This window comes from Phaenicophaeus curvirostris, chromosome 5, assembly GCF_032191515.1.
Source record: "Phaenicophaeus curvirostris isolate KB17595 chromosome 5, BPBGC_Pcur_1.0, whole genome shotgun sequence".
Lineage (NCBI taxonomy): Eukaryota > Metazoa > Chordata > Aves > Cuculiformes > Cuculidae > Phaenicophaeus > Phaenicophaeus curvirostris.
In genome coordinates this window covers 64,155,576-64,182,020 of record NC_091396.1, presented here as the reverse complement: position 1 = coordinate 64,182,020, position 26,445 = coordinate 64,155,576, and the positions used below count along the sequence as shown (strand labels likewise).

At 44.5% G+C, this 26,445-nt stretch overlaps 1 protein-coding gene across 1 annotated transcript in view; it reads right to left on the bottom strand.

The window, feature by feature from the left end:
* SYNE2 (spectrin repeat containing nuclear envelope protein 2) overlaps positions 1 to 3,944 on the bottom strand; it is a 155,598-nt gene extending 151,654 nt beyond the window's left edge. Inside the window, exon 1 of the mRNA XM_069856738.1 lies at positions 3,813 to 3,944. Coding sequence (XP_069712839.1) covers positions 3,813 to 3,891 — 79 coding nt within the window. The 5' untranslated portion in view covers positions 3,892 to 3,944. The remainder of the gene's footprint in view (positions 1 to 3,812) is intronic.
* Between the last annotated feature and the right edge of the window lie 22,501 nt (positions 3,945 to 26,445).

Genomic DNA, 26,445 nt, shown 5'->3' with positions numbered 1-26,445 from the left:
TTACTGGTCTTTTTTGATCATCCTGGTAAAGAAAACAAAAAAGTGCAGCTGTAGCAACATACTGGCCCCAACAGATAAGGCGTACAACTAGGACAAAAAAAAAATGCTGGATAAGAATTAGTGACCTACCTGGCCTCTGGATGAATTAAGCAAGTCTCAGAGAGATATCCTCCTTTACTACAAACTACAACAACAATCTATCCATAGATATCACCTTATTTTCTATTTTATCTGAAATAATTTGTAAAGGATTAGACATAACTGCATCAAAACAGCATAATTTGTTTACATCATTCAGCTCTTCAAAAACAGTCTTAGCAGCCACATTCTTATACGATCACTCTTTGGGTTACAGTTATAAACAGGAATATGCACAAGGATTAGTAAGCAGAGCCAAAAATTAGGACTACTGTAGTTAATTACTGGAAGAGTAATACGTGCTTCAAACTCCAAGAGCTAAAACATATTCTCTTGTGTTTGAAACTAATCAGAAAGCATGTAAAGAAAAGAGAAAACGGAGTTCTGCACAGGCTTGGTAGGAGATGTCACACACAGGGTCTGTTTGCTGCCCTAGAGAAGCAAGGGGAAGGATTCGTGAATGACAAGGAAAGTGGAGGTTGGATCTTCCCACAGGTAAACAGATTAACATCCCCCATACGCTCCTCCACAGCATCACAATTCCTGTCCAGTTTCTGCAGGTGCCACCTATTGCGCAAGCAGGTGCTTATTCCCCTCCCTGCAATCCTGCACTTGGGCTCAATGTGATTTAGTTCTATTATAACATCTCGAGTAGAGGGAAGGAAAAAAACAGAAAAGAAGGAACCCAAGTCCTCACATTATGCAATTTCATACCGCTTTCAATTTTGTTGGCAGGGAAGGTGGTAACTATTACTCTCTTCTCTATGGAGATCAGTTTGAAAGCTGGAAACGGTTAAAGAGCAACATATAAATCTAAAAATATACATATTTAAGTGTTTATATTCTTGCAGCTTTTTAGTTCAGCCTGATGATTTTGTGACTAGCTTCATCATTCGCAAATGTCTAGAGATGGAAACATAAGAAACTAGATTGCTTTCATTTCTTTACCAATTTTCTTCATGTTTTCAGGCTTCATTAAAAATCCTTAAAATACTGAACTGAAAAGAAAAATACACTGAAAACAAAAGTTACATTTTTACCTATTTTCAAGTGACTTTCTTTTCTGCACCTTCTAGGCGAAACACTATCAAAGAAAGCCAATGTTCACCTTTGAACATTCTAGCTAAAAACTACAAACAGAAAATCCACTAAAGCAGGTTTTCAAAATATTAAGCCACTGACATTAATCTAATACGGTTTCTGTAACAGTTACAGCTAAGTAGCAACCTCTTCACTAATGATTTTAAGGAGATTCTTCTTCCCTCCTTTCCTTCTTTTTCTTCCCAAAGTGCTGTTTTCCTCACAGAAGACTGTGACTTGAATCACAGTCAAACTTATCTAAAACGAGTGTTTGGGTTTACATGTGGTAGTTAAGTAAAACAAAGCAAACCATTTTGTAATGGTTTTTATGCATACAACTTCAGAATGTAACGTGCCATTTGGTTTGGTCATGTAAAGTTGATCTTGTCCTAATTAACCAGACTAGATAAGTGCTCTATCACCACTGGATGTCTTTCAGAAAAAAACCAGAAGATTCGATCACAAAGAATTTAAATGTAGAATAAAATACAAACAATCCAGACTAGATCTCACTCCTACTTTTTTCTTCTGCATCAACTACTTATGCCTATCTCCTGTTATGCTGTTTATTATGCAACACTGGACAGACTCTTTGAAGCTATACCTTAATCTGAAAAGCAGATCATAAGCAGTTTTACATCCATCTTTAGTGACTGAAATGTTTTCTCACAGTTACAAGCAGCCAATCCTTGTATCCGAGGTTTCTCTAAAACTTCTACGGGAGAACCTGATGATTTGAAATACTCAATGTCTTTGGCAATGCCAAACTCATCCCAAGATTCCTATCACTGAAAAAAATCCTTTTCCTTGAGTGATCCTGTTATTCTTACTTCATCTTTGCCATCACAGATCTACAGGTAGTTAGTGATGGTTTCTATACATCATGTCAGGGAACAACACAGCTTCATCACAGCTGTGTCACCATTTGGTTGGTTGACTCAGAGAAGATGCTGCAGCACAAACAGTTCCATATATAGGACATGTCTGTACCATTTATTGCATCTTTAATCATTACAAAATTGCCTAAGTAATTTCTAAGGGATGTCTCTAGATGTTTTACAACAGCCAGGCACATACAGCTTGGCCACAGGTTTGCAGTGTGTTTGCTTCAGCATAATGTAGGAGCTCAAATTATCACAGCAAAGAAATATAGTCATTTCCATCTTAATAAGCAGGGTTCTTTCACTGATATACTGACCAAAAAACCGTACTGTTAGTCAACACATAAACACCAATTTGACTCAGAAGAAAACAGCTCAAATATTATTTCAAAATAAAACCCTATTCTAAAATCATATGTAATTGCATTTCAGTACCCTGTGCCTTAAAGCTAGACAGTGCTTTCCAAACCTTTTTTGTGACAACAGCCACCTCAGTCTTTTCCACCGAAGGCTGAGTGTGACTGGCACAACAAACGCGCGTCTGACAAGGAGTACTTGGTGCAACACTCAGACTAGCTCCTGGCTGCCAGGACTTTTTGCTTGCTCTGCTGAAAATGTAATACTGAAGCAAAGCAGAAGAAAGTTCACCATTAAAAACGTTTGGCTTTAGACCACTGTTAACACTCACTCGTCAAAATACAAGGCTTCAATGACAATATCAGTGCAAATATGGATCATAAAAGTGACTTGGCAGAACACCCTTTTACACCACTTGTTTTAAACATATTTTCTCTCAACTAAGCATGACAGTAATTTCATTGCAAGTGAGCTAAAAGGAAATAGCTCTGTGGAAACATGACTTAAGTCCATCCATCCTAGAATAACTAGGGTCTAAATACATCAGAAACAGGCTTTCCAGCAGTGCTAGTCCTGTTGCCTAGGTTAGCCTCCATGATAGCCACTATAAATATCTCCATAAACATGTTTAGAGTCAAATTAGCCCTCCTAGGAAATTCTTATAGAAGAAAACTCAATACATGATTAAGGCAATCTGAGAGGCCAGCTCTGATGCACTTATTAGCACTTAGCCATCCAGGTACATGCCATTAAAATCAGCCAGCAAGTGCTTCCATAATAAGCTCTAACTCATTGCAAGTAAGAATTAAAGACTCTGACCTGCAAGAAATCTGTCTGGAAACCACAAAAATTTTCTACTTGCCTTGGCCACAGGCTATCTTTCTACACATACAAGGGATATAGCAGCAAGAATAGAAAAACAAATAAAATAAAATAGTACTGTAGTTAATAGCCTCATTAAGACAGCTTAATGTAATCAATTAATTGTCAGCAAACTGAAAACAAGGAAACTAATGAAATGGCACAAATGTTCTCATGCTGGTGGTTCGCTCGAAAACAGGTTACACTAACATGTACTCTGCATAGCAAAGCATAAGAACCAGTGAGCACACCTGTACCAAAGGGCAACAGCTCTGAAAATATCACAAGAAAGTACTAAAAGAGCTATTAACTCTCATTCCACTGCTGAAACATCTCTCATGAAACACAGAAACACCTGCAAAGAAGCACAGACATGAACTAACTACACCAATTGTAACACTAGCTTTAACAGGTTTCTCGGAGTTCCCTTCAACTTGTGCACAGTCACAGATTTTTCCAAAAATCCACATCAAAATGAAAGCTACAGCAACTTACCTTGCAGTGATAGATAGAGATCATCTATCTCAGAGGAAGCCTGATCCTCTGTTGACGGAGACGACTGCTGTGATGCCATACTGAATTCTATGGAGATTCTTTAATCAATTTCCAAACTGAAATTATATGTAAAAAAAAAGAAAGAAGAAAATCAGCACAGTTTTACATTAAAATTTATAATAGCAAAGATATTAAGGGTGTGAAGCACTGAAATATTTGTTTTGTTTGGGGATTTCTTCCCTTGGTAGGCTGTTTCTTTAGCTCGTAGAAAATACAACAAACGTTCCTACTGCGTGAATCTAGGTTTTGGTCCCTTGTCTCTCTTCTAATAGCAGCCAGCAGAACTTTACAACATACATAAACCACGGATTCCAGTGTGTCTTGCCACAAAAACAAAAATTCTAGCATTAAGAAACTTCACACACAATTGCTTTCTTTGAGAAAGCCAGGTTGACAAAGGCTCACAGCGCCTTCTGCAGATTTGTGGCTGCCAAACCTAAAAGGTTTTCTTTACATCTCTGTACTTTTCAGGCCTCTCCTCCTGTCCAGATAATCATTGCAGAATGGAAACAATTTACGCAGAACCTGCAAAGATTAAGATGAAATCAAAAGCAGCGGTTATCGTATGGGAATAATCACAACTGCTGTTTCTGTCTGGTGCCTTTGTTACTCCTCCTCCCCCAGGAAGGAGTTTCTTTTTCCAACTCCTCCACTTCCCCTGGATGCCTCCCCTATCCCTAAAGCAACTTCAATGAATGCTATGCTCTGTCTTCTTTAAAAGTCTAACACTGTTTCTGGTACTGCAGTAGCTGTATTGTTCAATTTCTCACCGTAGGAAAAACTGGATACTTAGACACATTTTCATTAAGAACTTAAAAGTTAAACAAGTTCAAAAAGAAATAAAGCTGAAAAATAAATGAGGGTTCACTTCAACAAGTTCTCTCCCCTAAATAACTCTAACATGTCAACAGAAGCACCAGAATTTCCACACCTCATATCAGTACCTCATCAACCAAGTATATGTCAAAATAAAGGGTGTGAAGAGATGAGTAAGGAAATACAACATTAAAGATTGCCAGAGAAAGTTTTACCTTCAGTCTCCTGAGAATATGAATCACGAGGCAGTCTTTGTTTCCCTCACTATTTACTATTTTTCTTCACTCCCTGTCTCACTCACTGCACACAAAGGACAACACGCGTTTAATGAGGAGCTATTCAATATTTTGTTTCCCTCACCCTGAACAATGTGTGTCCTTGTGCTTCATCCAAGAGCTGCTCTGATGACAGGATTATTAAGTTCCTCACAAGGTTTTCTATGGCACTCATCACCCCGGCATCGGAACGCTTCACAAACATCAATCAAACATATTTACAGCATCTACGTGAAATCAGGGGTTATTGCCCACACTGAGGATCACACGGCTTGGGTTGCGAGGGACATTTAAAGATAGTCTGCTCCATCTCTCCTGCTGTGGAACATCCTTTTATCAATGACAAGCAAAGGCACAAAGGGGAAAAAAAGAGTTTGTGAAGTTGACTCTGCTTTTGTACAGAAACAGAAAACATGAAGTGGTTGCCTTTATTAGAGGACACTTGGACTCCCAACCCTGGAGATCTCTCAGTTCTTGGTTCCCAAGCCAGAACTTGGATTCTTAAGTCAGACAGTCAGAAAATAAACACGTAGTTACCTAGCACTGATGGAAATTGGGAATTAAGTGCCAGGGCCAGCATCTCACAGGAACTGAGCAAGAGCAAGGGCTGAGCAAGAACCCAGTTCTCCCAGCAGCACTGCCTATACCCAAGGTGATGCAGTCTTTCCCGGGAAACTCTTCCCTTTTTATCTCAAGAGCAAGCCATACAAAACAAGTGTCTTCAAATGCAAAACATCAGTTGGCCTTAATATCTTTTAGGGACCACTGTATGCCTTGAAAGTGATTTTGTGATTACCACCTTGCAGGCTACTAACTAATTAGCAAGACCCAGACCAGCAAGACTCAAACCAGGGGGTATGTAAGCAAAATCCAAACCATACCATCAGATTTGTTGGGTTTTGCTCCCAGGACAGAAGAACTAGCTGCATTCCCTCCACACTGAATGTTCCAGTGGCCAACTAAAGATCTTCAGAGACATTTAAGAAATAGTAAATACTGGGCAACAATAAATCCTCTTTTTCTCTTTAACACAAGTTTATTCTCTTTTTTTCGTTAAAATAAACACTATTTAAGGATTTTCTTTTAAAGGCACAAAAGCAGCACAAAGTCTCCAAACAGTGAAAACATACACATCTGTTGGACTTTAATGAATCCAGAGTTGAGATGGTGACATAGGTGAAGCCTGACTTCCACGATGCTAAAGTCATTGGGAGCATAGTGCAGAGAAAGGGAACAGGATCTGGTGCTAAAATCCCGCTATAATAACAGGAAAATATGCAAGACTTACAAATAGCATTAATGGAAGTTTCATAAACTAAATGCATTTTCAACCTCTCCGTTACCGTTCCTTCTCTGTCCCCACCCCTTGTCAGCTACAGCAACCACTAGGTACACAGCATTTCCTTTGACGTGCGTGTACTGAACTTCATGTGACGGGACCCTAGCCTCAGTTCAGATCTCTAAGCATGAAAGCAGCTGAAGTTAATAAAACTTTCATGATTTTAAAGCAGAAAGTATGCTAGCTTTCAGTTTATTAAATAATTAACTTCAGTTACGGCACATGACTATAGAACAGGTATCAATCAAAAAAGCATATGCCTCTCTTTTCTTTTAAGGTCAAATTAAGATCTCCTCTTCCCAAAAGAATGGGACTTTTTAAATACTATTTTTTTAACCCAGAAACCCACTCAACAAATCCACAGTGCAGGTTATAAAAATGCACAGCTAACACAAGATGCATTTATGCCAAAGCTTTCATGACCCTGAAACCCTCCATCCACCTTCTAACACAGCACAGACATTGTGCCCTGCTTCTGATTCCTGCCCTGCTCCAACAGAAGACTCCACAGCTGCTTTGAAAGGGAGACACACATGCTCTTGGAGGATGCACCTGCAAGGATTAGTATTCTTTCAAAGGTACAAGGCACAGATTGCCTGAGAAAGGATTATACAGGGACAGTACGCTAGTCCCTTTGCCCTCCTCCCCTGAACTGCATTCCAATAAAGCATATAAAGTGTAACAAGATCATATCAACCTCTGAAAAGTCTAAAACCATGAAGTTATTGGTAAGATTGCTTGGCAGTGCTTTTCAAAGGCAGTAGGAATAGCTACCTTTTCTACTTTTAAGCATTTAAGTCAATTATTTTGTTTCATCACAGCTTAGCCAACTGCAGAGCTGAACCAAATCCTTTGTTCCCATGAAATGCTGGATAGCTAGGAAATATACACCCACAGCGTTGAAAGTAAATCAAATGCTTTCAAATGACACCATCCCTTTTCACAGGTGACGAGAATGACCTTGTCTTCCCTCTTTCTGGAAGGTCTACCACTAATTCAAGAAAGCATTAACAGCTTACACCTTGGGATAACCTGAGAAGTATCCCAGAGCCAAACAGACTCTCCAGAAATGCCAGGACCATGTTTCTAATGGATTTGTTTCCTGTTGATTAGCTTACATGAATTGCAGCAGAGCTGTTGTGTGAGCTCACCTGGTCTCCCACAATGGGAGAAATCACACAAGAAAGGAGCACTGCAAACATTCTCCTCAAGAGAAAAGCTTTGCATGATGTTCTCCAAAGGAGTAAATTCTCCACCACCTGGCCTCAACCTGCAGCTCAAATGGTTCAACCACCAACAAAAGTTTTTCCCATGACAGAGGCACTCATAAGACTCAAGCGCACGCTTTCCTCTACTGGGTATCGATACAGTACTTCTTCCCTTACCTATTCGGATGTTCCTATAACAGGCTTCTGAAAACACAAGTGGAAATTAGATCAGCACAGTCGTATCCCATAATTTCAACTTAACTTCCTTGCAATCTCACTTCCTTTCCCAGGTTCAGCTGAAAATAGCCAGCAGATTGAAAAAAAATCTAGGTATTAATATAAAGACCTAGGAACATTGACAGAGAGAAACCTGCAGGCAGCAGACTGGAAACCTCAAGGAACTAACCTGAAAATAATCATATCCCAGCTTTACACTTCATTACCATAAGAACAGAGAACACTGATTTAAATACCAAGTCTCCAGTGAGGCTTAAGTCCCAATGAGCCTTAAGAGATCCTTTTCCTAAGCAGGATCTTTATAAGGACATTCTTGTCTCAGAAGAAAGGGGAAGACACTTTCAGACTGATTTTGAGGATTCATTAGCGATGACTTCACAGCCTTAACATTAGATTTGGATCAGAGTGGTTTGCAAACCTTGTCTCTCAGCTGTTCCAAGTACTGAGCACGGTAAAATTTCATTGTAGGAAAAAATAGTAGATAAACAGCATGCTGCTCTACGTTGAAACCACTGTGATTTTCAAAACAATGGATGTAACTACAGTTAAAATGCAAAATGTGTATTTCATTATTTCACAGAATCATTAAGGGTGGAAAACAGCACTAAGATCATCAAGTCCAACCATCACCCCAAAACCAACGTGCCTACTAAACCATGTCACAAAGTGGCACATCTACACATTTTCAAACACCTCCAGGGATGGAGACTCCACCACTTCCCTGGGCAGCCTGCTCCAATGCTTCACCACTCTTTGGGTAAAGAAATTTTTTCCTGATATCCAATCTAAACCACTCCTGAAGCAGCTTGAGGCCACGGAGATACTTTCTGGGACACTCAGGGTCTCTGTCTGCAGCAGGATTGAAGGAAGCTTTTCTTTCACCCCTTACAAATGACCTTTTCACGCAAGTTTCTCCCTTCAAACAATGCGCACATTAACTAGGAAGCAAGGTAAACTAGTTGGCATGATCTCGATACTGTCCCAGATGCACCGATGTACCCTCAGAACCCTTCCCATGAGCCAATCTTGAAAAATCATATGGCATGAAACTAGCTCAGATGTGCACTCCTTAGAGCTGAAAGCAGCATATGCCTTGCAGACCAGCCCAGCTAGAGGTAGCTGAATGTTATAACCCACTGTTAGTGAACCAAACCCCTGCTTTCTTGGTTGCATAGACACATGGTCCATATTTTCCCAGTTATGTTGGCTACGTGCTTTCCACTGGTGTTGCAACAGGAATTACAGACATCTTTGCCTGGCATCTCCAACCACTTGGTTTTACTTCTCCTTTGAAGCGCCACTGATTATTTATGACCTGCTCAGGGACTCAAAGACTTTCCCTCTGTAGAGGCCTCTACATGTAAACTAAAGTCTGTTCCTAGCAACAGATTATTATTACTCATGTGTTCAGCCAAGCCAACATCACAAACAGAAACAGCAGATTTTTATCTCTGGGGAACTATTCCAAAGGAAGTAGAGCTCCACAATGCAGACTCACTGAAGACTCTTTTCCTTTTTGGTTATTAACAAAGATATCAGTTTATTTTACATCCTGAGAGAAGCAGTAACACTCAGAACTGCAAGTCTTGAGCCTTGCAAAATGCTGCTGAACCACCTTCTTTTGGTAAACTGTTTTACTGAAAACAGTCGTAGTCTCCTTAAAAAAAAATTGTCAGGATACAAATCATGATACTATGACCTAAAGAATAATCTCAGAAAATCCTTTACATTCAGTTCTTTGTTCTCTCTTCAATATTTCCCTTTCTCCTCTCACTTCCAATGTACTCATACCTCTGTTAAGTCAGAGAAGTTCACACAGCACTGAAGTTTGATGGTCACGCTTTCTCCTCCATATTTCATTTAGAATGGTTTTTTCACCCAATGATGGAGGAGGAAAAGATGATCTGTTTAAATAATGTATTCCAAAATCTTTACACCAATCCACTCTCTTTTCTTAAGGTCCTACTCTAGACTGAAGTTCATCCCTTCCACTTTTAAAATTACATTAGGAAAAAGTTTTTCACAGAAAGGGTCATTGTGCACTGGAACAGGCTACCCAGGGAGGTGGTTGATTCACCTTCCCTGGAGGTGTTTAAGGCACGGGTGGACGAGGTGCTAAGGGACATGGGTTAGTGTTTGATAGGAATGGTTGGACTCGATGATCCAATGGGTCCCTTCCAACCTGGTTATTCTATGATTTTATGAAAATGCTTTTCAACATCACTCTTGCAGGCAATCTCAGATTGTATGCAGGACCAGAGCTGGAACGGGATCACACAGCAAACATATCAAACCCCTTCCCTTCAAAGCAAAAATCAAGACAGCACCATTAACAGATCTACCCTTGCTTCCCCCACCTGAAGGGCTGACAACTTCTCCCTGTCTGGCAGGAAAAAATATTTGTCATCATCCAGGAAGCATAAATGCCATTCTTTCCTAGAAGAAGGAAAGGACTTCCATTAGGCTTCTACCACTTTGAAGGTGATAGGGAAAAGAGGCTATAATAGCCTTCTGATCCTACATAATACCCTACAGCAGTCAGATGGGTATCAGCAAGTCCTTTAAGAAGTGGTATTACAGCATGTGGCATTAGAGAGGCTCTACGCTGTATGGGATAATGCTGAAACAAGTCTGGCATTGAGTCTTCCTAAGCCAGCAGTAACTGCAGCTGAAGGAATTGAAAAAGGAATAGCTTGGAAAAGGCTGAACAACTCCGCTCAGAAACAACCAAGCCCAGAGAGAATGAGATCTGCAGGAGATACAGAGATGGAAAGAAAGCTACACCCATTGCTAAAGACACAGTCTTGCCCTGTGTGAACTAACACATTGAAACTACATGCACGAGTAAGGACTCCTCAAAGAGTAAGATCTGTGAGATCAAGACATCTCTTATTAGTTTATTTATGACAACCAGCAACAGCACATTTTTGTTACCCAGGGGCTTCCCAGTGATCTATTTATAGTTTTGGAAAGCATGCCAGGACAAGCATATGAGTATACAAAAGCTACAGCACTTTTTGAGGCCAGCATGTTGCTGGTTTGTCTTTGATTTACACATCAGTAATACTCCCCATTCCAGAAGCACAATGGATCTTCTCATTGCCTTAATCAATTCTAAAATGTGGTTAGGAAAGTGTCTTTCTTGACGTTTTATTTTTCAGGGCAGGGTAATGTATCAGTCATCTTGGTACAATTACACAGTTTGAAAACTGCACTAACTCCATGCTGTTGTTAAAACACAGACAATTGTTTCTATTAATAGAGCTAATCCTTGTTTACACATTCACAGAAGTCAACCCGTGGAGGTGCAGAATGCATTTATTTGCCCCTAGAAGAAGAGCTTCTCTCACACCGATTTATTCACAAGTGGAAATACAGCATCAAGGCATACTTAGTGAAGTTGGAGAAAACACTGACTTTTCAACTGGTTCCCAAGTTTTCCCAAATGATTAATAAAACCAAGAATTGCTCAGAATTCAGAGCCACAGTTGTTAATGTAAAAAGGGAGAGTGATGAATGCCTGGAGGCTTGGAAAGCTGATGCCATGCCCCTCAATCACCACAGGGCACATTGCTGTGAAGGAAGCCAAAAATACTGTGGTGACTTCATGGCTCCATCAAAGTCAGGGGTCTGGGTGACAAATCTGTCCCTAAAACAAACAGCCCATGAGCACATTCCAGCCCAAATCTACCTGTGCAATGCCCCGAACCTTCCAATTACATGCAAAAAAAAGCCATCTCATTTATATGGTGTGCTGCTGCAGGGCCAGAATGGAAGAGCTCTTCCAAAGCAGAGCTGGTTCACACGCCTCCCTGCTGGCCAGCGTGCCAGCTGTGCCGCAGCCCCAAGGCCGCTTCCCACAGATAACAAGGCTGCAGGGAAGGGTTATCATAAAAACAACATGAGATACACAAGCTGGCTCAAGATCTGCACTGTACCTGGGAAACACTTCCAGTGCATAAACACAGCCTCTTCCTGCCCACTTGGTTAACTAGGAAAGAAGGCAACAAGATGACAATTCCTGTCACTTCACTCCTACAAGCCCCTCTCCGTTTTCACATGAAAGCCATCCCTGTCAGATTCCCATGTCCCAACCACCCGGGCTCAGGCGAGGCTGGTAGCCAGACACATCACTAAGTAGCCACGCTCTGCCTGGCTTCCTTTTGGCAAGTGGAAAGGGTACAGTGTGGCCAGAGCAGTGCTGGCACCGCAGGGCGCAGACAGACCTCTGACCTTTACAAGCACGGTTGCCATTGCAAACGCAAAGGGCTGCGCGCAGCTCGTCATACCCCTTCCTCCGTGCTTCCTGGCCCAGAGTCAGCTTTTGCAATTGAGAAGGGAAGGGAAGGGGGAGGGAATTGCCTGCAATCAGAGCAAGATTAAGTTTCACGCAGGGGACTGCCTGATCAGAACAAACTGGACAATGCTGCTTGCTTTAACTAAGCTAGAAGTACCAAGAAGTTCTTCCTTTTATTTACAAATGTTCTTTTCTTTCCCTTGGATTGCAACTGAAATTCTTTTGTTAGTGTTTTAATAGAGACTCTCCAGAGCCACTCTGCATGGTGTAAAAGGTATTTAAACTAGCAGTATGTAATAACTACACTTACTTTGAATTAACAACATCATATTAAGGAGAAGCAGGCCCCTAGTAATATTCTGCCCTTTGAAAGAATATAATCATTTCCTTTCCACTACCTAATTCCCTTTTTCCCCAAATAAAGGAACACTCAGATGGTTAACGAACAGATTATTCTGTGGAGCAAAGCCCACCAAAGCAATAAAAGGCCTGGAGTTTCTCAAGGAAATCATAAGGCTGTTCTTAGAATCACCAGGTTGGAAGAGACCCACCAGATCATCAAGTCCAACCATTCCTATCAATCACTAAACCATGTCCCTCAGCACCTCATCCACCCGTGCCTTAAACACCTCCAGGGAAGGTGACTCAACCACCTCCCTGGGCAGCCTGTTCCAGTGCCCAATGACCCTTTCTGTGAAAATTTTTTTCCTAATGTTCAGCCTGACCCTCCCCTGGTGGAGCTTGAGTCCGTTCCCGATCTTCCTGAAGAGCAGTAATCTCCTCCTTCAGGAAATTAAGAAAAGGGAAAGGTAGGGACAGCTTCAATTTAAACACAGGAGTTCTCACTAGAGCAGGAACTTGTTCTTACAGAGCAAAAAACACTGGAAGCACAGTGCAATGTTTGCACAACAGACCTCAGACAGACATCCACAGCGTGGAAAGGGAAATGCAACATGTATCTGGGAGCCAAATGAGAAAGGGTATGTCTCATGCTAAACCTATCTGCTTTGGCAGCATTCCTGTAAAGATCACAAACTTGTTTTGATCACTAAATATAGCAAAGAAAGAGTCTACTGCAAGTAGCTCTCTCCAGCAGCGCTTGCCGTTTACGCAGGCAGGAGGACACAAAAAACAGATTTGTCAGGCAAATGGCAAATAAAGCTTGCTAAAATTTGAAGGGCAAATTACAATTTAAATGATAGGTCCTAGCCTTGCAGCTGTGAATTGATCAGGTTCTCTCTCAAGTACGTCAGGCTGAGGCTACAGCGATGCAAACTACCACATGTTGCATTTCCCTTTCCTCCCTTTCAGCGAGGGAGACGCATGGGGCTCATGAGCATTTGTCCCATTTTGTCTCTGTTGTAAGAAATCCTGATTCCCAAACAAAGGAACACGGACAACTGCAGATTCAGACACTGATGAGGAGACTGTCATCCTGCGTATGTAGAAGGGAATGCATGAAATAAGGAAGCCATCCTTTAGTCTCGGCTATTTCTCACTTGGAGTCCTTGGCTTTGCAATTGCAAGTGGTGAGAATGGTTTATTCTAGCAGGCTACCACACGGCACCAAGTTCTTTCTCTTGGTTTGCCTACGTGCAGTTTGGGTGTTTGGTCCCTTCTGGCAATAGTACTGGTAAGAATAACAGCATTTGGCCTGGTTTTCACTGCATGCAGAAAGTTATTCTGCAGGCTTGAAACTACCATCTCAGATCACTCTGACCTGGAGAGGCTGCCTCTCCAAAGAGTAAGTTTTGCATATCCATATCATTCTTCTGGCTGAAAATTCCCCCTCTAGTGCTAGTAAGGGTCTTGTTTGGTTGGTCTTACACCTTCAGTCCCATGCACTTCCAGGTTTGTTGGAAAAGCAGCCTTTTCATGAGCGCAGCCAGCCCGTTCGCATGTCTGTGCTGGTTTTCCACACAGGAAAAGGGCCTTTGGATGGTGTTGCCTCCCACAGTGACTGTGTGGCATCTCCACTGAGGGAGAAAAACTGTGCTTTGCTCAGGCAATTCGGCAGCACCGCTGCACGGCTCAGCAAAGTGGAGCACTTCTGTTTAAAGCTTAAGACAAATAAACAGTCTTTCCTTTTGCTTTCAAAGAATTTGTTGATTTAGGAACAAAAAAAACCACACAAGCCTAAATCTCTGATTTATAGCATAGTTTCAAGCCTGCAGAATAACTTTCTGTGTGCAGTGAAAACCAGGCCAAATGCTGTTATTCTTACCAGTACTATTGCCAGAAGGGACCAAACGCCCAAACTGCACGTAGGCAAACCAAGAGAAAGAACTTGGTGCCGTGTGGTAGCCTGCTAGAATAAACCATTCTCACCACTTGCAATTGCAAAGCCAAGGACTCCAAGTGAGAAATAGCTGAGACTAAAGGATGGCTTCCTTATTTCATGCATTCCCTTCTACATACGCAGGATGACAGCCTCCTCATCAGTGTCTGAATCTGCAGTTGTCCGTGTTTGTTTGTTTGGGAATCAGGATTTCTTACAACAGAGACAAAATGGGACAAACGCCCACGAGCCCCATGCGTCTCCCTCACTGAAAGGCAGCAATATTAGTAACGCAAAAGGTACTTATAGACAAGTTCAGTCAGGCAGTAGAGGGCACAGGTTGTGCAAGCAGCAATGCCACATGGTTCTCTCCTGGGCCAGGCAGGTGAGGCATCCTGCGAGCCACGGCTGGCCGCCCCAGCCAACTCCAGCCCACTGAGGCCATTCCTGTACTGATTGCAGAGACACACCTCTCATCCAGGATGAAACTCCAGCAAGGAGCAGGCGTGACTGCCAACGACCGCAACTCCTTGGAACAGGATATGCCTCAATTTCCTTACAATCCACGTGTTGGCTTTCGGTACAGTAAACTCCTCGGCTTGCTTTTCCAAGAACCTTTGCAAGAAGAAACGTGTTTGGAGTCATCTCCAAGCTTTTTGAAGGTAAAGCTTTCACTCACAAACGGTATCTGTAAGGCCATTCCAAGTCTGCGCACACATAAAGTAAGGCACAACTGCTCTGCAGAACAGTTTTTGCTCACACCTACGTTGCACAAGTATCTGCTTCCTCCTCCTTAGGAACTAACGAGTTGCCCTCAGCACATCCCTAGGAAGAAAATTCAGATTTTTCACTCTTCTAAAACAAAGCCAGCTCTGCTGCTACCTCAGTCTTGCAATAACAAGCTCTACTTTCCCCATCCCAGGGGTATTTCATCACCAACATCCCACCCAGTTCTGCGTAAGAAACAACATTGGCAACCATCTATCAGATCCTTTTCTTTCTTTAAAACAAACAACAAACCCTAAACCCGTCAGTCTGCTAACTGTGAAACCACTCATTACAGTCCAAGTGCTCGATGAAGCAGGATGACAATACCAGGAAATACCTGGAATTGATCTTCAATGTTTATTTTTGGAGACTGGCTTCTCTCCCAGCTCTTATTTCATCGTTTGCTTTTTCCCCTCCTCTCCCCAGTTCTCTCTGGGATCAAATTGCAATTTGTTCCCCCTCTTGGAGTTCACCCACAAACACCTTAAGCAGAACTTTAGGTATCAAATCCTGGTTCAGACAACACTTTCTATTTCACTGCTATCATTTTCTTTCTCTCCTATCAAGAAAGATAGGAGAATGTATTTGTCTGAAATCAGAAGCGCAGGATCCATTTAACACTATGTACTTGCCTTTACTTTGCATCTCTGCCATATAATCAAATTTCTTTAACAAATACTCCCAGGAAACACTCGCCTCATTCAGCAAAGGGAGCCTTTCTGATGTAAACTAGTTCTCCACACAGGAGTTTTATCATTTACCTGCCTGGTTTACCTGTGCAGATCAGTCAGGCTTTTTCCAGAAAAGCTACTGATTTTTTTCCATGCCACTAAACAGCACAGCAGCAACACCAACACTCCAAGGTAGAGCAGGTCAGAGCTCCCTGCACAGCTCCAAGGCTCCCTGAGCTTTACGTTTGGATATGTCTTGCAGGTTTTAGATATGTCAGTTTAAAGAGTTTCCACACATTATCTGAACACCACTGAAAAAGCACACATGCTGTCTCAGGCCACTGTGAGCCTGAAATGAAGGACATTTATTTACTCCTTCAAGGTTTAGACCTTGGCTGCAGATTGAGAGAACATGCACAACCATCTACACCAGCCCAGTGAATGCACAATAATTCAACTATGTACTTGAACTACGGATTTTTGGAAGCGAAAGGAAGATGAGTAATAACCTACATAACTTCGCAACAAGTTTTCACAAAAAGGAACTGAGTACCTACCAGGTGCCATCCACTACCGAGTGCCAGACAGTCGGTCTCAACCCCAGGAGAGCAGCAGATATACAAGATAGCTACAAGGAGCATGGCCAGGGGAAGGAACACACCTCTGGAAACCTGCAGTTGTCCTCATTGCTTTCACCTCTGCCGTCAGCCTGATGTGCGGTCTCGGGAAACGCACTCTGCAAATCCCCTCTGGCCTGTTATTTATAGCAGGAGATTGGCTGGTGCTGTGGGTCCAGCCTGAAGCTTTCCTGAATCAAAAGACTGACCAGGGGCAAAAGAAATCTTTGAACTGGTTACTACTGTCTGCTCTGACAACTTGTGTAAAGCCCCCCACCCACACCGCCTTACACTGTACAACCTACACAGAGGCCAAGTCTGGTCAAAACAAGGACACAAGAAGCCCTCTTAGAATCTCTGCTGCGATATGAGACGCTTTGGCTGAGATTCAGCTCTCCTGACATTAAGCAGCTACAAGAGCAATGCCTCCGTGTGCAATCATTGTTTACACTCCACAGAAACAATGGAGAGAAAGAGGCATTTTGGGCTGTTTGTCCAATGCAGTGTGGATGAATCGTGGTCCTAAAGTGTCTGATCCTCTTTAGTGACTACAAAAGGAGTCTGGACAACTGTCTCTCACACAGACGGTTATGCTGTAGTTTAGCAAGACTAATCTCACTCTTTTAAGCTGGGGGAAAGGATGCAAACAAAGAAGCATCCCCCTTGGTTTACACTGAAGCGAGAAAGAACGACTCCACCAGAGACACACAACACAAGCAAGCTGTGCTTCCATCCCTCATAAACATCTTGCAACTAGGCAATATGCAACTACCTTCACCAAGAGGGCTGGCTTGGCTTTGCTAGAAGAGCTCCATTTAGTCATTGAACTTCAAGCTGTTATGAAATTTTTCTACAATGAATGCTCCACAATGCTCACTACACAAGAGCCTCCAAGAAGCAGGACACGCTGCTTGTGAGGCAGCTTTCATTTCTCTCCTTGAATCCTGTAGCTGGTTATTAAAAAAAAAACCAAAAACCTCCAAACAATCCAACGTGAAACAGAGGTTTCACTAATGCAAACTGAACCGAACCCTTTGCTGAAGTCTTTCCTTCATGGCCAGTCATACACAGGCCACGTGCCACACACCAGCAAGGCAGGTTCAGCAGCAAATTCAGTCTCCCCTCTGCCTCACCTTTTCACTCCACCATTCACCAGACAAAATGCTCCTGACATTGGAGGTCTTACCCCTCTACACACTAGTCCAAGCCAAAACACATTCAGCCTTCACAGTGATTACTTGCTGCTGATGCTCTTCGTGCAGCACAGGACAAAAGTCTGTCCGGGAAGAGCAGACAGTCAAATCCATGTCCTGTGGGGTAACATCCAGTGTATTTTTTGATTCATCATCCAGTAGGTATAATCATCTGCTCCTCCTGGGAAAGCTGCAGGTTTGCAGAGGAGGGAGTGGGGTGAACGTGGCCTGCCCCTCAGTATGGACATACCACTTGTGCTCCCAGATGTGTATTTACACTCCAGACCAATTCAGCCGTATCAGCTGAAGTGAAAAACTCTTCCAGACCCAAGCCTGGTCTTGATCTCCTCCACAGAGCACAGTCAGCAAAAGTCAGATTAACTTTTTCTCCCAGCAGCTACATGGCCACCTGTGTCTCAGTGACAGGAATCTTCCACCCACACTAGCCAGGGCTGAAATTCAGGCAAAGGAAGATTAGGTGAGAGATGGATGAAATGTCACCTTCTCTTTAATCGCAGCTTATGGATCCAGCATTATTCATACAGCACCCACACGTATAATCCCACCGCCTAATCTGACTACTTGTTCAAGCAGGCACATTGCTAGAAGCAGGTTCTTGCCATCACTGTCTACATTTCCAGCGTTCCTCCAAGACCACGTCCTCTCCCACATCTAAGAAGTCCCCTAACAGTTCAAAACAAACCACGGGAAAGCTGGGGCACGTATGGCACACATGGCTCATTCCTTCAAAACGAGAAATGACATGGCCCATAGCAACCTGATGGGTGCTCTCCTACGCCTCCAGATCCTGTTGGGGAAACACTCAGTTGTGGTAAGCAATAGATAAGCATCTCTTTGCACATACACAGAAAAAGCTCCTCAGCTGGCAGACCAGTATTTATTGTGCCTCAGGGAAGAAAAGAAATTGGGTAAAATGGCTGAAAGGCACAGCTTTGCTAGGAAGAGTTTGGATCAACTCTTTGCATCTCTCTGTACAAACCCAGCTATTGAGAGTCCAGATGTAAACCAGAGCAGCAGTTGCTAAGAAAACAGCACCGCAAACAGATGTCAGGAGATGATTCATGGAGTAAGGGCATATCCCTGTACTACAGATAAGCCAAAATGAATGAGGCTCTTTCATACCTGATCTTCTAAGCTGGGCTTCTTCATGCTCTCTTAGGGATTTTTCTCTAATTCGCTTCTATATTCAGATGGCAAGGAAAGGGAGCGGAGCTAAATTCACTCTTTATGGAACTAACTACTGGTAAATGGATTTTACAACCCTTACAATGAACTCAGTAAAAGGGCTAAACTGTGGCCTATTTTTTTCCCCCAAATAAGGCATTTTTCTCCTTAAACAAGAAGCAACTTCGCGCAAAAACCTACCAGAAGAAGTAAAATAAATCCCACAGTTAAAGACTGCAAGGGAATGAACAGTAACATTTTTTTTTTCTTTTGTTACTTTCCTTTATATCATGCAACTTAAAATTAATGGCTAGGGAGATAAAGCATTTTCAACCTATTAGATCATTAGCCAGTAATGCATGCTACTTCTTGAATTACTTCATTGTGTCTATGCTTAAAATCTTTGCCTGACAGAGAAATAAAAAATAGCTAGCACACTGTGGGACTAGCAGAGTGCTACTGACATCAACAAAGTTCTCATTTATTTTAATGAGCTTTTGATCAGACTTTATTGGAGGAAAAAAGTTCCTCTGCCCCTCTTAAACAATCATGCTCAATTCTTAATATGGTATGATACTACTTAAAATACAGTTTCTTGAGGTTATTTGTAAAGAACTGTTTCAATAAAGGAACTTCTGTGTATGTTTTTATAGTAACTAGAGAAAAAAAAAAGGCAATAATCATTCATTACCCTTTATTACAAATAAGGGAAGAACAAACATCATTCAGACACTTTTGAAGAATCACAGAATCACCAGGTTGGAAAAGACCCATGGGATCATCAAGTCCAACCATGCCTATCAATCACTAAACCATGCCCCTCAGTGCCTCATCCAACCGTCTTTTACCATGTTCATACATCATCTCGCACAAGGGGGGGATAGACACTGCCATCAGTACAGGGCAATATGTTTATTGCCATCACCGCTGATTTCTCATCACCCATTCAACCTCTCGTGCGTCACTGCCCATCCCTCTCCGCTTCAACTCATCCCCATCGCCCTCGCTGGAGGACACACTCGCTTCACTCCACCCCTTTCTCTCCCACTACATGCCAACTTCAGGCTTGGAAATCAGTTATTTAGGCTGCCCTTATTTCAACGCAAGGTGGCTGCGTGTGTGCCTGTGGGGTACAGGACACTGTTAGTGTAGGTAGCATTAACAGCCGCCACCACGCTCCTTCTCAGAGCTATGAAACCACCCCAGAAGTGGCTGAAGCTCATGACTCGGTTAACCAGGCGCCAGAGGCCACGTGTGTCCCTTCTGCAGGAATTGCACTTCACACAGAGGTATAAACAGACGTGCCTGCCAAGCTACAATCTGTTTGCTTGGCCAAGAGTTGCTCTAACTGCCAAGATCCTGCACATGGCACTTAAGTCTTTGTCTATCCCATGAAAGGAGACCACCCTGAAAGCTGAGAGGGAGGAAGAAGAGGGAATGATGGAAAGAGAGGGAGGAAGAGGGATGGATGTTCTCATTTGAACTAAAGTAGAATCAGCTTTCTAACTTCAGCTAAGTCTCATCTAAGTAACTTCATTTTCTGAGAGTTAACTGCATGTTTTTCAGACAGTGTTACTCTCTCGAAGTTATAACACAGGGCACTGGCATGCAGAAAGGCCACCGTGTATCCTTATTTCTGCAGAAATCAAGGCTATCCTCGAGCTGGTGGAAAACCATAAGCCAAAGAGGCGAGAAAGGGTTGCACCTGCAGGGAGGAGCAGACAGAACAGGTGACCCCAAACTGACCAACGGAGTATTCCATCCCACGTACGTCGTATTCAGCATAAAACTCAGGGACACTGAGGATCACACCCTCTTCTTCAATGACCAACATCTAGTGAGGACCTCATCCGTCTTTTTGACCCTGACCCCAGATCCTGAATCCAGCCCCTTTGCCACTGACCTTTTCGCTGTGCCTGCTCTGAAGTGTTTATGGTGAAGTAGTCATCGAGGGGGCTGCAATTCAATATATTTTCATACAGTTTATTATTTTCCTATTAATACTATTTTCTTCATTATTAATGTTGTTTCATTAAAGCTGTCTTAGTTTTAGTTTCCAACCCACAAGTCTTTTTCCTGTTATTTCCCTTTCCCTGGCTGAGGGGAGAGAACTGAGAGCCCAGCCGCTTGCGTTTCAGCTGCCAGTGAAGCCGGGCTGGGGCTAAACTGTGACAATGGGACACGAGTTCCAGCAGCTCCAGGGAGGTTATTCTCCCTCTGTACTCGGCACTGGTGAGACCGCTCCTTGAATCCTGTGTTCAGTTCTGGGCCCCTCACCACAAGAAGGATGTTGAGGCTCTGGAGCGAGTCCAGAGAAGAGCAACAAAGCTGGTGAGGGGGCTGGAGAACAGGCCTTATGGGGAACGGCTGAGAGAGCTGGGGGTGTTTAGCCTGGAGAAGAGGAGGCTGAGGGGAGACCTCATTGCTCTCTACAACTACCTGAAAGGAGGTTGTGGAGAGGAGGGAGCTGGCCTCTTCTCCCAAGTGACAGGGGACAGGACAAGAGGGAATGGCCTCAAGCTCCACCAGGGGAGGGTCAGGCTGGACATTGGGAAAAAATTTTTCACAGAAAGGGTCATTGGGCACTGGCAGAGGCTGCCCAGGGAGGTGGTTGAGTCACCTTCCCTGGAGGGGTTTAAGGGACGGGTGGACGAGGTGCTAAGGGACATGGGTTAGTGTTTGATAGGAATGGTTGGACTCGATGATCTGGTGGGTCTCTTCCAACCTGGTGATTCTATGAGACAGGCTGGAAGAGGGAAGAGCTGCTGAGCTGACAAAACTGGTGACAAACCCTCAAAACAAACTCACTTCAAGTTTTCTCTCCTACATTCTGAGCGATTCGAGGAGCGTGCACCTGCTCCCAGCTCACAGAATCACAGAACGGTTTGGGGTTGGAAGGGACCTTAGAGCCCATCCAGCTCCAAGCCACCTGCCACGGGTGGGGACACCTCCCATCGGAGCCTCAAAGCCTCCGGCCTCAAACAGCTTCAGGGACGGGGCAGCCACAAGGCGGGTTCCTCCAGCAGCTCTCAGGCAAAGAGAGAAGTAAACTGACCCCATTTTGGAGGGGAGGGGGACAGGACCGAGGTGGAAGGAGGGCGGAGAGCCTTCCCCCGCTGCCCCACGCAGCGCGTTACCACAGACCCGCGATAACCGCCCCGAGAGGAGGCGGGAGGCTGCCAGGAGTCCCGGAAAGCCGGGAGGGAAGGAGGGAGGGAAAGAGGGAGGGAGGCGTGCGAGGCGGGGAAGAGAAAGGAGCCCGTGTGCAGCGGGGAGAAAGCGCGAGCCCCCGGCGGGCAGCGGCGCCGAGCGGGCACCCATCAAGAAACGCCCTCGCAGCGAGTCCTTTTCCCCGCCGGCGAGAACTTCGCCGGCCCCTGAGCGCCGCCGAAGCCGCAGCCCGAGGCGGGAGGGCTGCCCCGCGCCCCGCGGCCGCCCGTCCCCGCCGCCCCCGAGCTCCGCGTCCCGGCCGGGAGGAAAAACTCTGCGGGAGCGACGGCCCCGAGGGAGCGGGGTCCGAACAACGGGAACAAAGAGGCGGGCAGAGCCGCCGCGCCCCGCACAAAGGCGCGGGCAGACACTCACCGCGGCATCGGAGACGAGGAGGAGGAGGAGGAGAAAGAAGGAGGAGGAGGAGGAGGAGGCGGCCTTTGCCGAAGGGCGATGCCGCCGCCCAGCCCCGCCTCCCCCCGGCGCTCCCCGAGCCGCGGCGCCGCCGACGAGGAGTTTGTTTGGGTGCTCCGGGGCGTGTTGGTTTGCTGCGCGGTGCTGCCAGAACCAGCCGAGAGCCCGCTGACCCTCCTTGTGCCCCGAGCTGGCGCGGTGCAGGTGCGGGAGCTGGGAGCCAGATGAAAATTAGCCCAGAAGGAGGCTTTGTTTCCAGCTGAATTGCTCCCAGGATTTGATTATAGAATCATAGAATCACCAGGTTGGAAGAGACCTACCGGATCATCGAGTCCAACCATTCCTACCAAACACTAAACCATGTCCCTCAGCACCTCATCCACCCGTGCCTTAAACCCCTCCAGGGAAGGTGACTCAACCACCTCCCTGGGCAGCCTCTGCCAGTGCCCAATGACCCATTCTGTGAAAATGTTTTCCTAATGTCCAGCCTAAACCTCCCCTGGTGGAGCTTGAGGCCATTCCCTCTTGTCCTGTCCCCTGTCACTTGGGAGAAGAGGCCAGCTCCCTCCTCTCCACAACCTCCTTTCAGGTAGTTGTAGAGAGCAATGAGGTAGAATTGTAGAATAGTTTGGGCTGGAAGGAACCTTAAACATCATCTAGTTCCAACCCCCCTGTCATGGGCAGGGACATCCAAAGATAGATGGTTATAGGTGCACAGAGAGGTGTGTCGCAATGGGATCCAACACAGATGGCGTAAGCTGGAGCTGGGAAGAGGGCAACACAACGAGAGAGCAAGGGACCAGTGATTCTGTGATTGTGTAGCGATAGGAGGAGAGGGAATGGCCTCAGGTTGTGCCAGGGGAGGTTCAGATTGGACATAAGGGAAAAAATTCTGCACCAGAAGGGTTCTCAGGCAGAGGGGTTTAGGGGACGGGTGGACGAGGTGCTGAGGGACATGGCTTAGTGATTGATGGGAATGGTTGGACTCGATGATCCGGTGGGTCTCTTCCAACCTGGTTATTCTATGATTCTATGATTCTATGATAGGAAGAGAGGGAATGGCCTTAAGTTGTGCCAGGGGAGGTTGAAACTGGACATTAGGAAAAATTTCTGCACCAAAAGGGTTGTCAGGCACTGGAACAGGCTGTCCAGGGAGGAGGTTGAGTCCCCATCCCTGGAGGTGTTTGAAGAACAGGCAGATGAGATGCTTAGGGATATGGTTTAATAGTGGACAGGTACATTTGGACTCAATGCATTATCTCAAAAGTCTTTTCCAGCCTAGTGATTCTATGATTCTATGACCAGAACTGTGCCAGAAATGTCAACCTCTTTACCCAGCTGCTCTCTGCTCAGGAGAGAGGAGTGAGAAAGAAGAGGGAGACGTGAGAGCAGAAACTCACCTTTGAACTTTCCTACCTCCCACTCTGCTGGCAAAGCAATGCTGAGGAAATAAGGCTATGGTTTTGCAGACATCGTTTTTGCTAGCAGCGCTTCAATGGAGCGGTTTGGTTACACTCCCTTCATTGTGCTGGTGCAGCTCTTCGTGTACTTGTGTCTTCAGCCAGACCAGGAGTCTACTTAAAAATAGCAGCATCCTCCCCACCTCACTTATTTTTATCCTGGTTCCATTCCCAGGCACAATTCACCTAATCTCCACCAAGGTGCAGCTAGAGGAAGAGCATTGGTATAGGAAAATGTAGCCAGAAGCAGGCAAATAGGGATCTGCCTAAATACACAGTGCCCCTCAAAAAATGCCTGTGGCCCAATACCCAGAGGAGAGTTTCTTTTCATCAGTAGAGGAGAACTTGTTTGTCAGAATGAGGATGATCAAAAAAGAGGAAAGAAATGCTGAACCCATGTAGACACGTGCAGCATTTGCATACTATTTTCCTCTGCAAAACATAAAAGGAAATCTGACTGTAATCATGTTAGAAATGCTCCCTTTTCCCCTCCCATTTAATCTAAACACTTATGTATGACGAGGTCCCTGGCGTGTAGGACGGCAATCCAGCAAACTGCTTAGGCATGGATGCTGCCTTTAACACCTGATTGTTCCTGCTGAAGTCAGTGGAAACACTTAGATGGTTAAGGCTGCACACGCTTAAATGCTTTGTAAGGTGATGAGCTAACTTAAAGACAGAATAGCACAGCTCCAAAAGGGAAAAATAGGTTAATAACACTGAAGTTGCAACAAATCAGTAGGAAATCTCATGGAATAAGCTCATCATTAGTAAATCTACACTTCTCAAATTAAATATCCTCACCTTTTCTTCAGTTCCCTTTGTCCCCTGATTTTGCCTGTGGACTCTGAACACACTAAAGACTTCTACACTTTTCAAGTAATGCCTGAAGTTTATAGCAGGATGCAGGAGCCTGCACCATGCATTAACCTCTTCCTATACTCCTAAATTTTTCAGAATAGAGGCACAAGACTCCACTCTTACAGAGGCACAGCCCAAGGTACTCTCCTGAGGTACCTGCAATCTGAACTGAGCAGGGCTGATTTTGCTCCATTTATAATGCAGGTGATGTGCATGAATAAAGGTTCCCAGTTTATGTTTTTCCACCTTGCAAACAGCACCAGCTCCATGGCTACAGCCGAAGTGAGTTTGTTAGACAAGGAGATGCAGCTTCAGATTCCACCCTCAAAATTAAAATTCAAAGCTGAGCACTTGCAGCCCTCAGTGCCAGCTGAGTGGAGTCTCTTGGATCACAGGTTTCTATTGAGGTGCTCCCAGCCTGTCCAAGTCCTGCTTCAGTTACTTAAGTGCCTTTTTGGTTCCCACTTGAAGCCTTGCATTCCTTACGGGCTTAGGGAGCTTAGCAGACTGTATTTTAGGAGTCTGTTACACTCATAATAAGACTGGACCAAGGTCTTACAGACCTTGACCCTGTCCTATCAGTAAACTCAGACAAGGTTTTGGGCTCAGAATCCCTATATCTTAAACCCAAAAGTTTATCCACTTTTTCACTTATATTAGTTGGTATAATAAAAAATATGACCTCTTTTATCCTTGGACTGTTGCTGCTGCATCATTTCTACTGCAGTGTATTTGTAAGAGCACTGTAACGAGCCTGTACTGAGACCACACTGGTCCTATCTGCTTCACTCTCACGCTCCAAGGTCGGCTCCAGGGTGCCTCCCAAGCACCCTGCATCCCACCAGCGGTTTGACATGTTAGTTTTGGCTCTGTTTTTTAGACTCTGGGAGAGAGAAAGCTGTCAAGAAACACTGTAGTCAGCCAGCCCTAGAAGAAGCTGGAGAAACGGGGTAGTGGACAAACGCCAGGTCTGGATTCAGGAACCTGCAGGACGTACAAGGAAATAACAGTGGCGGGGCAATCAGCTGGTGTGCAAAATAGCTGCAGTGGGCCATCTGCAGGCTCCAGGTGCAAAAATGGGCAGCAGAAGACACCCAAGGGCTTATTCATTTTTCATTTGATGGTCTCTTCTCATCTCTGAAGCTCTTTCTCTGAGGGTCTGACAATAACTGCAGTAGTTTCACTTTAAGCAGCAAGGGTTTTAATCTCTTGGCAGCTTTTCTTTTCCTTGCCACCTCCAGGAAAAGGCCCTTTCTCCATAGTTGTAGGTCTTGATAGTTCTAAGACGCTTCTGGGCTGAGGACTCCAGAAACAGTGTTGGCACTCGCCTTCTTCTCGTGCTATACCAGGCACCCTCATCACCCCTCCATCGTCAGGGTAAGACACCCCTTTCGGACAGCAGCAGTTCAATTTGCCTCTGCTTCCACTGCAACACCTACATGTCTTGGGTGGCTACAGCCCATTTGCAACTATTATTCAAAGTGGAACAAAGAAGCTCTCAAGAGAAGGAAGTAGAGCTAAGGCCTTTTTGGAAGTGGGATTTCGTAATCCCAGTCACCACCTTTAAAACTCAGTGCCCTTGGGCCCCAGCCAGCCCTCGGTTCTGTCAACATCTTTACTGCCAACTTTACCAACAGTCACACAAATGTAAATCTAGTGTGAGAAGAGGATTAAGCCCATTCTGCTTTTATGGCCTATGAAATGTCCACGGCGCTGCTGCTACGGTGCAGTGCTACTTAACACA